Raw genomic sequence first — 13,396 nt, 5'->3', positions numbered from 1 at the left:
AATGTAGACAAAATAGTTCATGTAGTACGGCTGCCGTAGTAAGTCATCGCATGCAGGTGGGGGAGCGCAGCTCGCAAGCTGATGCACGCAAACACGATCCGCACCTGACATTAAGCCGCGCTGATGCCCACCGCGCGTAACCGAGAAGCGCAAATCGTGCACATGGCTGCTACAGTTGCCGCCAGACTTGTCCCGGCGGCAACTTCACTCTTTTAACCTATTTTCGATCAATAAAACTATCTCTCTCTCTCTCTCTCTCTCTCTCTCTCTCTCTCTCTCTCTCTCTCTCTCTCTCTCTCTCTCTCTCTCTCTCTCTCTCTCTCTCTCTCTCTCTCTCTCTCTCTCTCTCAACCTCCTTGCTCTCCTAATGTCCAAATAGAGCTCATGAAACGTTTCACGAGAATTTTAAAGATGAAGACATGGAGTGAAGCGACCTATGTAATATTTTACTCAGTAGCTGTTAGCCCACTTATGCCACTAATAGATATATTCTGGCTTCATAGCAACTGCAAAAAAAAAACCACGCGTACCCGCGGCATTTTAGAGGCTATAAATATTTTCCAAGGGAAACCAATGGATTGAAATCGCGTGTATGTATTCTGGCTTTCTTTAACGTTACTATACTTCAAATAACAAGAAAATCCATACGCTCAAGCGAAGGGGTGTGCGCGTAAACTGCCACTCTCCTTCGGCTCAGATCTAGAAGGAGCGGGCCCGCACGCCGCATTTGAGCCCCGCAGAGGCGGCCGCAACACGCAGCCCAGCCCATGGGCCGTCCGGCGACGAAAAACACGCCCACACCCTCCGGCGAAACTTTCCTTGGGACAGTCCCGCTTCGGAGTCGCACCGGATCGGGAGGGCGGCGGTGGATTGTGTCATCTACGCTGCGCAAGAAGCGGGGCTACTGCGCTCGCTGTAATGGTAAGCGGACTGCCATACGTTTTCTGTCCTCCTTCGTCTTCTACGGACGTGGTGACATAAAAAAAAGTTTTAATAACCATAGGAACAAAAAAGTATTGCCATCTCCAGTATACTAACATGTATTTAACACAGTTGACCCTCTTCGCTGTACTAGTGTAAACTGCTATTTGTTTACTCTGAGTACGAAAGGGCCGGTTTAAACAGCGGCTTTCCTGCCACCAGTGACTTTATACACAATTCACGGAGATAGAAAGCTGAGATACTTTTCTGCTTTAGATTTTTCTATGGTTTTGCATGTATGGAAAGAATGCGTCCGAAAATATGTTAAATGTAACCGTATTGACCTAGAAACAATATAAACTAACAATTCAAAACTAGCGATATTTACGTAGTAGTAGTTTTAGTTGCTCTCGCTATTGCGTAGTGCATTTTATCACAAGAAAACGGAGCAGGGATATTTGTTGTTATTTCGGAGTAGTATGGGACGTAAAAGAGTAAAAATGAGTATATGCAGGAGCTATAAAAGCAAAGGAAATGTATAGAGCCAAAACATCAGCACGTGTATGACGTTTTTGTTTACTTTGTTTTCACGCTGTTGTAAATACTCTGAGCTTTGTTGACGGAGAGGCACGCTTTAACTCCATCGTCATTTTTGAGTACAACCTAATCCTCGGATTCCGTACAATCGCATCTATAAAAAGGCAAAAGAGAACAGAAATATATGAAACCACTCATTTCCGACAAAAAAATGAGAAGCTCATGCTCCTGCCTTATAAAATGCAACAAACTAACCTCTCTGTTAAAAGTTTTGTTACGGAAATAAGTTTAGATGATAAGAAATTGCATGTCATGTAGAGCTTGTTCATAAAAGAGGGCCAAAACTCTTGGACCTTTTTTATGTACCATGGGTATTTATTACAGCACGTTATTCCCCACAGTTTATGGTGCATTGTAAATTTTATAATCGGCCCCCACCAACCATATTACCTCTTATAAAAGAAAAGTCACAACATCTCCCAGCCTGTCCCACACGTATGTGTTTGTTCGTATAGTTACGAAACAGTGTTTATGAGTTTTAAAAGCTCCTAATTTTCATGTTCATTATGAGCCTCCCTGTGTTTCCACGGTTGTGTATTTTAGGTAACCCTAGCTCAAATTTTTCCGTGTGTGTTTGCAACTGGGAGGTCTTCTTTCCAGAGGTTACATCATATTTTAAGAAGCGTGAAAAGAATGCGTTTATTTATTATCAAGACTCCACCTATATCGCACCGTTATTTATCCAGCTTATTACCACCGTTCTTTAGTGGTGCTTCTCGTCCCACTGAGTTCAAAATAAGGTCACGTGATAACGCATAGAATGGATGTCAGGAGGTATTGTTACAGAAGAGACACTCTGGTCAACGGCGTAATGGCAGTTTCATGGCGCGTAGGCTATCGGGACGAATCTCTGACTTCATATCCCTTCTTTTGGTTTTGTCTGCAAGCCATGAGCTTCCTTTAACGGCAGCACATACCCAGATAGCAAGAAATCGGATGTAGCTGGATATGCGGCTATGCTTAGCGTCATAAACCTTTGTAGCAGGCTGCCCAGGGTATCTGAAAAATCACCGAGCGCAGAAGCACCGTCCCGGTGCCTGTTATAAGAGCGGAACAGCAGCAGGCGGATCCCGTGTGCGGTACGGTGTGAGGCGGCTCACGTGGACGAGCTAAGGGGCTGAGTGAATTGACGATGTTGGAGGAGCCAGAGGCATGATTCCTTAGGTGACGGGAGTGACGGAACGTTCGACGCGTTAAGGGCCAGCGAATGCGGACATGAGCTTCTCAGGCAGTCCAATGTGATGAGAACGGGTCCACAAAAGAATCAAGGAGCCCGGAGCAGAGTTTGCAGGGCAGTGCGGATTGTCGTATTGAGATTTCTAGGATTCTCCTTATGCCAAGAGCCATGCGCGGGCAAGCTGGTAAGCCAGGTCAGCGTGGGCGAAGTCGTCAGAAGCATACGCAGTGGTCGCCTCACTCAGAGTATACAGCGTGGTTTGAAACTTTAAGGTAGGCTCACGACCAAAAATAAGCAAGAACGGAGAATCTGAAGCAGTTTCGTGCGAGTAGAAATTATATGCAAATATGGCATGCGGTTTCAATCCCAATGGTTTTGGAGGCATGGAGACTAACATGCTTGCATGTCAGTCATGTTCTTTTTGAGCCGCTCAGTAAGGCCATTTGTTGGAGGATGGTATGCCGTCCTCAGTTCGTGCTTTGTTTCACAAAAGCGAAAATGTCGTCCACTACCTGTGACAAAAAGTACAGGCCACGCTGCGTGGGCAACCTGCGAGGAGCAACGTAAATTAATTGATTTGCTAGGACGTCTACAGCGTAGACACTACACAGATGATGAAGCACGCTCTAGGGGAGAGTACCGGAGATTTTGTGAACACCGGGCATCTTTAGGATGCACCGAAATCTCAAACACGCGGGCGTTTCACATTTCGTCTCCTTCAGGAAAGGGGCCGACGAGGCCGGGAATCAAACCTCACTGACACTGTGAAGCAGTGTGACACCGTAAAGAAATCGGCGACATCTGTAGCACCGTTCGTGGGGAGCCCGTGTGTGTGGTGGAGGTAGCCTGTGGCTTTCGCGATCCAACAACTTGGGGATATGGCGGGAGCAGTTGTGATGGCGCACTGGTAAGCATAGTCTTTGGTTAGTGGAATACAACAATTTTTGGATAAGAACAACGGAAAGGGACCTGAGGTTCAATACAATAGGATAAAATGGTTGGTCGGGTATGTCTAAAAGTTGCTGTTGGGTGGCGAGACGCAAGGTGGGCGTTTTTCAACCTTGGGAAAGATAACGTGCCGCCACGTAGAGACGTACAGTCAGGTAGATCGATGGCCAGTAATATCCCCCCCGGACGCTGTCGTCCGTTGGCGCGGCGTCAAGAAGGCCAGCTAATGTAGTGAAGCTGGAGGATGACATGCAATCCGAGTACCTCGGGTACTTCTAGCAGCAGGTTATGTCCTACAACCCGGAAGCCGCGGCAAAATACGGTACCATTACGGAGCACAAACGCTCCGAGTGGTACGGGGTGAGAGGTACCGTGATCAATATCCCGCGCCTTCATCAAAATTGTGACGCGACAGCGCTAAGATAGGATGTAAGAAGATGTATTTACAAAGAAGACACCGTAGTTAGCACCCCAAAGGCAAGTTGATGCCGCGCAGCCTGTCCAGGTGAAACGGCGACGTCTTCTCCCTTCGCTTATCGTCGGTAAAGTGACGGTGCAGTGTCGATGTTGTGAAAGGACGCTTATCAGCGTCCTTTAACAACAGTACATATCCAGATAGGGAGATTTTGGGCGTAGCTGCGTATACGGCTATGCTAGCTTCATATAGCGTTCTAGCTGCCATAGGTGAGTGACAATGAGGTTCAAAGTGAACAATGCTTCAGCGCTGAGAACAATTTTGCTTCTAACGTAGACACATTAGCGTCTTTTAGCTGGCCGTTTTTGACGGCTCGCTCCACTCACATAAGCAAGCGGAAGCGACATTGCGCATGATTGGCGCGCTTGGCCGCGAACGGCATTGGCTCCAGTTGCGATGTTCGGGCTGCCGATACCATAGCGGACCGCCGAAAACGTTCAGTTCAAACTCTTTATTGTTTTAGTAAACAGCGGGAACTTACATGGTGCAAATTTTGTATTATTTTTCACCACTACACAAAACGATAATTTCGGACTGATTAGACTCCTGCACAGAATGTGGATACTAGGATGTGCCGCAAGCGAACAAGCTCAACCTAAGACCGGATAAGTGTCTGAGTAATGCTTCGTGTCCGTCTAGTTGATGCAGCATCTCTCGAAGGGAAGTTGCGCTGGGTCTTGGTCACAGATACGGCCACAGAAAAAACACGCACTTTTACGTCAAGACGGCACAATGATTTATTCTAAGAGGCGAAAACACCAGTACTTGAGACAGAATGCAATAACAAATTCATTCCGGATAGAGGGAAAGGGTAGTTAAAAGGCAAAATTGAGTAGGTTGCGAACACCTAAGCCGGTCCACGTGCTTTCGTTGAAAGATGTTTCTAAAAACTTAATCTCATGCTGTGTTTGATCATAGACGTGGTGCTCACGAGCTCTCCCTCACACCCGGACATATTTTTTTTTCCTGTGTCTATCTTTGTCATCAATACCAAGCGCAACTTCCCTTCGAAACCATTAAGGTGTCGTGTTTTTTCTCAAGAACCAGCTATTGGCACCTTATTGTATTTTTTAAATGTTATGTAGCCTACACGCCTAATCGTGGATTGCTCACTACGCTTTAAATACAAACGAGAACATTTCCAAGCTCATATTCAAACCAACTAAGAATACGCTCGTCGAGGCTCTGCCAAAACTTGCAGCAATTATAGTGCCGTGAACCGGCGAACACTGTTTTATTCGATGCACCTCCTGTTCCATCGGGCGCATAAATTCAAAGCCTCAAAAAACGCGGTTTGGTCGAGTATCCGTACAACTATCAATCTCTTTTTTGCCCAAAACATTGCAAAGATCAGTGAGTATCAACTTTCCCAAATGTTTGCGTTATGCCGGATAGACGAGACGGAAGAGATGTTTCAGAATACAGTAAAAGCAATACGTAGTTTTATTAATCACTGATGGATGTTCCGGTAGATGCAAGAGTAGAAAAAGATTGGTACACCTTGTACTAGTGGACCAAGGCTGCAGACACAACATAGCTGGCGGCACCTCTCCCTTCTTCGGGGACCCGGTTGTTGCACCGCACATTTATTTGGTAGTTTGCCGCTCAAAGTTCTCTCTACCTGGCAAGCCCGGATCATTTCTACAACAGGCTTACACCTCTCCCACTGTGGACCGTGTTATCACGCGCTAGAACCCGCGGCTTCGTCCAAACCCAACGTCCTCGCTACGAACCTAAAGGACATTCTCTTCGCCCGGAATGCGATGATAGCTCAATCGGGTAGACGTCGGTTCCATAACGCGATTGGCCCCTGTTGGAATCCAACCACGGGACACCTTTTTTCTTTTCAGTTTGCAGCGCATGTTATTGTTCTCCGAAGCGGCTTACCACCTATCCCTCGTGCCTTTGGGGTGGCCCGATGATTAGGTTGCCCGATTCACGAGGTAAAGAGGCCGGGTTTGATTCCCGCGGACTCCAACCACATTTTTTTTTTATTTGGGCTTCGAAGCTTTTTAGGGCAACAGACGGACAAATATTGACCTAAACTGCTCTGCTTAAAAAGTACGGTGTGTCTAGGAGTTGGAAAGATTCTGGGGTGCGGTTTCTTTGCCGCACGGTGTAATTACTTTCCCCTAAACTGACCACGCCTAATTAGTCCGGAAGAAACTTATCTACTGTGAAACCTTTCGCAAACACCCCGGTTCTCGACCCAAGTTTTAAAGACGAGCAGTACTTGTCTTGCTCCCTTATTCACTGGCATTATTCGAACGTGCAATGAAGCCGTCTCTTTTGGCGAGGGTAAGGGTGTTTAGAGACAAAATCTTGTTCAGTTTCTTTTCTTGTTATTATATAGGGACCTAATAGATTGTATGCGTAGTGCAGGCACGGACATTTCTTAACGGGAAGAAATATTTCAATAAGAACGCAATATCTTCGATGAAACTCCAGTAACGCAGCAGCTACTGGGCAATACTTCGTAATTTAAAATGTAACCTCAGGCCATAGTTGCAGAATATAAGAAACCAAAAAAGAAATAGCAAAATCCGGCAATTCTCACTGTTAGGTTTGCTCTTTCGTACTTGCATAATCTGTACCTGCGTATTCCGCAACGGCATAGGCATAAAAACTTGCAGCATCTCCACTCGCTGGATGATCGCGAGGCTGCGGAGTACGGGGACTCGAAATGACATCCAAGTTGCGATCCCGAGTGACATACGATTAGCGCCTAGACCGTCATTCCATTTGCGCCGTGAGTTGCACCTTGATTATTCCCTAAATGAAACTGCAACTCGCTACTCAAATCGAATTTTGCTTGATTTTTGCTTGATGGTGGTGTGCACGTGGATGGACGCGGACGGACATTGAGAGGTCCTAAGGTACTCCGCGCCGTTACAGGCGAGGGAGTACGTAGTTTGACTGTCGGGTGCTAACTGACAATCGTCGCCCAATGGGTAAGACGACTGACACTAACTCTGTCTGGTATGCCAGACACAGGCTCGAATCCTGCCGGTGCCTGTGTGAGCTTTTGCGATTGTAAATGCTATGCGCACGGACGCGGACGGACATTGTGTCTTATGGTACTATGCACCAAAAATGTTTAGAATATATATAGGCGCTGTAAAGTAAACCTGCAATGGGCTTGCTTTACTGTAAAATTTTTATTGTGTCGTGAAAACCACGTAAGATGCTAATACCCCAGCAAGAATTTATTCCGCAACATTTGAATTTTCCCCCATTTGGTTATCTTTTAGGCAGTTAGTTACTCGCACTGACAATTCATTACTTGATTTATTGATTGGACGGTCACCAAGTCACTGAGTCAGTCCGTTGATCGGTCGGTCGCGCAGAGTCACTTCCTGTTATTCTTATAGCCTTCATTTTTCCTCGCGTGTTCATAAAAAAGTATATTTTGAGTACATGACCATTTCCCACTTGACTCACCCGAATAATGCTTTTGGTTTAAACTAACGCCACAGATGTTTTACATACAAACAGAAATTAATGGCGACCAAAGTACGCATCATCGTTGTATTGAAACACCGTCAATTTACCGCTAGAGTCTATCGTAAGCTTCGTTAGCCCAACAGTATACATTGTGTTAGAGGGAAGACTACGCAATTTAAAAAAATGCTTTCATAGGTTACACTATTTTTCTTGTGTGAAGTGATCAGGGGCCATGGCGGTCGCAATGCAACGAGTTCCGTTTACTACTGAGGGTACCAGCCACCGAGTGCTTGGTAATTACTTGTTAATTATTCCAGTTAGACGTGTGATTGTAAAGTGGAAATTGTAGGGGAAGATCAGTCGACCCGATATCCAGCGTTAAATTTGCGGAAATGGAATTTCCCGAACTCCTATGGGCTCAGTACATGAGTCCTTGCGCGCGCATCTGAAGCTCGGGGGCCGAAAAGCGCCTTGAGGCCATGACCGCCGTCGTTATGTCACTCAGAGATGTACTACTCGCAACTAGAGCTGAGGCTAGAGACGAGATGATGCCGCAGCCGGGCTTTCTCGGAACAGTGGCTTTATCTAGTCACGAACGAAAAGTATCGCGACGTACGTGTGCCGTGTACAGCTCTTGACTACCAACAGCACCGCGCATCCTCAACTTTTCACGCCCTGTTCTGAGCTACACAAGCGTAGACGGCCTGTGTCTGCGCTGGAGCGAATATAAACCTTTGCGTCTAGTCTTGCTGCTTATTCTCAACTTCAAATCTTGACAACTATCAATGGTAAAGGCAGCAACGCCGCTTGAGAACTCTGTTTCGGAAAATCCAACAGTTTAGGACGCGTACATATTGCTTCATGTAAGACTCCTCGAATAAAAATGTTCGCACGTTACTCAGAATTCCTAAATTTGCTTTCCTGACGGCTTTGATTGGTTACTCGAGTTTGTTGGTGAGAAGTTGAACCACCGGATTCCCCTAAAGAGTACCATTCCCGCAACGCGTCTAATAAGGTATTGGGCAACAAAGATCATACATTGTAGATTGAAAACTTTGGGAAATACACTTAGACGCTTAATAATACCCCGCAGGTGGTAAACGTAGATGTGACAAACTCGGCAAAAGTTCACAATTTTTCGTCACATACAGGTTTTGGTTAAATGCAGGCTGCGAGTTAAGGCTCGTGAGAATTAAGCAGAAACAAAGCGAAACTGCTGGAAATAGGTGAAGGTGAACTCAGACTTCAAGAAGTTATTTCCCTGTGAAAAACTGTGTGAATGGCACCTGCTGCTTTTGTAAAAGCTCGTGTATTTCCTGGCGCTGCAAAGAATCCAGGTCATTTACTCCCGCATTCAGAAAAAGGCACCTCAAGAATTACTTTTGCCTTTTGACACTTCGCGGTGCCTTAACGCATTTGAAGAACCAAATGTGTTCTCAAATGGTGCCTTTTCGCAAACTTGATGCTTTTTTCCTTAACCAAAATTGTTGAAAGGGTGGTAGCTGGGATTCTTTGACGGGTGAGAAAATTTGTGTCTCGCCAGCGGAGATACCCTTTAAAAGAGTGAGCTTGTCTTGGGAGGGCAAAACTTGCCGTTTTGTATGAGAACTCACCACCGACGAACCGATAACAGAGATTGCAGTGGAGACCTGCGACAACACGCTGACACGTCACCCTAGCACATCAAAACGTATGTCTCGAACTGAGACCGCACTCACAAGTTAAACCCCATAATATTTTGCGGTGCAGGCAAACAAAAGTTCTAAGAAAGGGACCGTGGAGTCGGTTATGCTGCTGTGACCCTCCTACATTTATTCCGGTGCGTAACGCCGGGCTGGAACTTAGAGAGCAGCGTAGACATTCGACCGCCCCTGGAGCGCAGCCCTGTTCGATATCTCGCGTGTGGAACTGCTGACGCTTGCCAGGCACCGCTGATGATGAACCTGGAACTCATGATGACGATGGCGATGGTGTCACTACAGGGCTCCCCTCCTAGCGCGTAGCGGATTATAAAAAACAGAGGACGGATGTTGAGCGAACAAGAAAACTATGTACAGGTACGTATGTACAACACCGATGACCAGTAAGATTTCTCCGCGGTCAATGTCCTCATACTGCCCTAGTCAGTTCAGGGAGAGCGTCCGGTGCCGCTAAGTGTATTTCCCTCGGGGAACCTTGCCTGGGGGTGGTGCAGGGGTCGCAGGTGAAAATTAGCGTCGCTCGAGGGAAGCTACTTGCTGGGCCCAGAGATGAGAGTGAGGTCCCCCAAAGTTCAAGTGCACTGTCTGAGCCACAAAACCTTCCAAGGAACCGGAAAGACACGGCGTACGAGTGTTGAGCAGCTCCGCCATGTAGACAGCTTTGTCGTTGCGCGGAGCTCGACCACGTGCGCGGCGTAAGTGGCGCAGTGTTCGCCTAAGTATGGGCGACTAATAGCCCATTGACAGTCGTGGTGGCATGAAGTGACGCTGCTTATATTGGGTAAAGGTAGGCGAGTCACGCAGAAGAGTGGTGACTGCCCTCCAAACTCGAACGAATAGTTGTCGATGTGGTCGGACGAAATGTAGCCGCCACAGAGCATGTGACGTCCATACTGTCATGGAAGGATTGGGTTGATGTGGAGCGACGAGTTGGGCGCAAGGAGCAAGGCGTTTGTGCGTTGGCGTGAAGCTGTCCTGACTCGGGCCAGAAGACACGGCATCGTTTGGCGAAGGATCAGATTCAAGTGCATCAAGTGGATAAGGAGGAGCTCAGGAGTACGAATGTCACCTTCCAGGTTCTTACTCAGTGGTGCCGCCAGAGCTTCATCCGTCGCAATTTTTGAGGCGTTTGCCGTCAATCGCTCAGGGTTCGCTAGCCCACATGGTTCTTGGTTGTCGGGCAGGTCACGCGGAGGAACGGTAACTGTGGCCACAATGTTGCGGTGGCTCAGGGTGTCGTGCCTCAAAGAGTCACAATGTTGCTGTTGCTTCACCAGAACGGGAGACGCGTCGTCATAACGGCAGATGGTGGGTGCGTTCATGTGCATCTCATTCGTGGTTAACGGCACCTGCAGTGTAGTCTGGCACTGAGGGAGAAGCGTTGCGGTGGAGAGGTCATAAGCTGGTGCCGCCAGCCGAGGAGGAAGTGAGGACGCCGCCTCGATATTGCGTAGCTTACCGCTGCCTTCGCGTGGAGTGACAAAATGGAGTGTGGTGGGCGGTGTTAAATGAACGTCCGCGATGTCGTCGGCTGCCAGTCCCGTCGGTGTAGGTGTCGCTCCAGCACTTGCTGTGGAGTCTACGATAGCGACACTCGTGGAAGGAAACGACGCCGATGGTGCAGAAGGTTCGATGTGCGGCCGCGAAGCCTGCGCTGACAGCGCGGGTACCTTATCTGCTGCAGGCCGAAACCAGTAATTTCCGAATCCGTAGTGCGGGAGCACGGCCGCGCGAAGGTCATCGTAGAGGGTTTCGCTGGGCCGTGGGATGGCGAGGACGCAGCGGAGCTCTAGTGGGAGCGTCTCCAAGAGGATCGAGTGCTTGAGTGGCTGAATGGTGCCGAAATTCCGGGAGAAGGAGGCCTCAATCTAGAAACACGAACCTCTGAGGTGGCGTGCGTCGAACACCGGTATGGGATGGTCCCCCCACTTCGACATGTCGGTGTGCCGCTGGCCGGGTATCAGGTGCAGAACCTCCGGGTCACCAATTGTACGAAACGAAGCCGTGGACTCGATTATGCGCTGTGGCTCTCCTACATTTTAGTATGCGTTAGGCCCTGGTGGAACTTGGAGAGTGGCGATGGCATACGACCGCCCCTGGAGAGCAGTCGTGTTCGAACTCCTTGTCGCGAGGAACTGTTGGCGCTGGCCAGGCACCGGCGAGGATGATCCTGGCGCTCATGATGACGATGGCGATGGTGTCGCTGCAAAGTCAAGTGTAGTTACTTTGCTACCTAGTGTGGTGTCACGCTACACAAGCAAAACCACATTGGCAGATTTATTAGCACGGGGTGGCACCAGCCGCTCCGTTTCTCCTCATCATTATGGCGAATTTCATCCTTAGTCAATTCTAGACGTTTTTGTGACTGCTGGCTCCTTGCAGTAGTTCTAGTATAAGCTAAATCAATGCATTTGTTTGGTAGATTTTTTAGTAAAAGGGCAAAATCAATGACTGATGAGGTGATTAACTTGCTTAATTAAACGTTAAACCCCGAACGCCTTCGTTACATAGAGGAAGGACACAGATTGGCTTCAATGATGGTATCATTGGGGAATTGAACATCTTTGTGAAGTCCAGATATTAATTACATGGCGGTTGACTGCATCCTGGTTATAATTGTAATTATATGTAACCTGCGCAGTAAAACACCCAACGTCAACCGTGCCTCACTGCTTATGTTTTATTTTAATACTTTAAATAAATAACAAAAAGCTTAGAATATTTTTACAGAACCAACCATTAAAAACTTGTGGGGGTCGGCTGCGAGTGAAGATACTTCGAATGATAGTCTACCTGTAACTCTCCCAATGTCCTTTCTTCCCAATGTGAGACGCTATGTGTGCCGTTCACAACTCCCACTTGGTGGCTTCATTGCCTCGCAGGTGAGCGACGGCCGCAGCCCAGAGCCAAGACAACCGAGCTCCGCAGATGGCGAGGGCTCACAGCCGGGGTCCGAGCAGCACGTGTTGGCACCGTGCAGCGCAGTAGGAACCGGGGCGACGACGGGTGGCGGCCAAGGGCCACGAAGGTGCCTGGCGTGGGCATGTCGCGCGTGCAAGCGACGCACGCAGGCCGTCGATCGGAGGCGAGCTGCCACTCTCCGCGAACGACGAAGACTGCGACGCGTGAACGAAGCTTTTGAAGCACTGAAACGACGGACTTCTTCCAACCCCAACCAGAGGTTGCCAAAGGTAAGGTAGACTCTTTCATGCGCGTGGTTTTCATTGCGCGAAGTATTTAAAGACGTTTTTTTTTTCTCGTGTCAAAACATCTGGAAGGACCAGCGCACTGCGCAAGCAATACTATACAATGACAAGGACTGCGTGACTACATAGCTGACAGCTTGTATGCAGCATTTCCTAGTCGCCTCATAACAGCTCTCCTTTTTGTAGTTGTCTCTACATAGGAGCTCTAAATTGATTCGTACTTTTTCATACCAAGCATTCAGCTACACGTGTAATATCTGCGTCATACGTGTATAGGAACATTTTCTGTACTCTTCCATTACTTAAAACTTTGGGAGAGGACTTCGTCCTGGAGTGAACAGAACCAGCCTGATGATGATGATGACAATGATTATTACTACTTTAGCTGCTAACATAAAAAGGCTAATAAAGCTTTCCAAGCATACAATATGTTCATTTCAAAAGTTAGCAGCAAAAATGGTTATAAGCGAATCCTTAAATAAACCAAAGAGCGTTACTGGGAAATATTGATTTTTGGAGTAACACGCATTCGATTTTATTTTTTGGGACACATTGGCTCTCATAAAACAAATAAAGGAGTGTTTTAAAGGGGCAAGAAAAAGTCCTTGCGTACTAGGCACTCCAGCGTTGCTGACGTTATTACACTGAATGATGTTACGCTAAAGTTTCTATGTACTTGGTGCAATACATTGCTCCACAGAAGGCTACGCGCCAAACCAGAAGTAATAATAAGATTCCCGATATTGACTCCGAATAAAAGAAAAGCACAGTTCTACGTTTTCTATCCAACTGCTTTTTCAGAAAATGCGCCACAAAGGGCTGTATTTCAGTTTGTACTTATGCATCCCGTCCTCGCTGTCGAACATTCAGAAAGACCGGTAAAATGAAAAGACTGCCGAAGTGTTCACAAAATTTATCTTCTCTCCTC

The 13,396-nt window shown here is 47.4% G+C and overlaps 1 protein-coding gene across 1 annotated transcript in view; it reads left to right on the top strand.

Annotated features, from left to right (window-relative positions):
• Nucleotides 1–842: 842 nt before the first annotated feature.
• Nucleotides 843–13,396, top strand: part of LOC144141860 (myogenic-determination protein-like) — a 79,280-nt gene continuing 66,726 nt past the window's right edge. Inside the window, exons 1-2 of the mRNA XM_077673344.1 lie at nt 843–921; nt 12,145–12,453. Of these exons, the coding sequence (XP_077529470.1) occupies nt 919–921; nt 12,145–12,453 (312 nt within the window). The 5' untranslated portion in view covers nt 843–918. The remainder of the gene's footprint in view (nt 922–12,144; nt 12,454–13,396) is intronic.

This window comes from Haemaphysalis longicornis, unplaced genomic scaffold (genome assembly GCF_048455015.1).
Source record: "Haemaphysalis longicornis isolate Haplotype H1 unplaced genomic scaffold, Haemaphysalis longicornis Haplotype H1 scaffold_6, whole genome shotgun sequence".
In the NCBI taxonomy this organism is placed as follows: Eukaryota; Metazoa; Arthropoda; class Arachnida; order Ixodida; family Ixodidae; genus Haemaphysalis; species Haemaphysalis longicornis.
The sequence above is the reverse complement of the archived record's forward strand: the minus strand, read 5'-3'. Positions and strand labels throughout refer to the sequence as shown.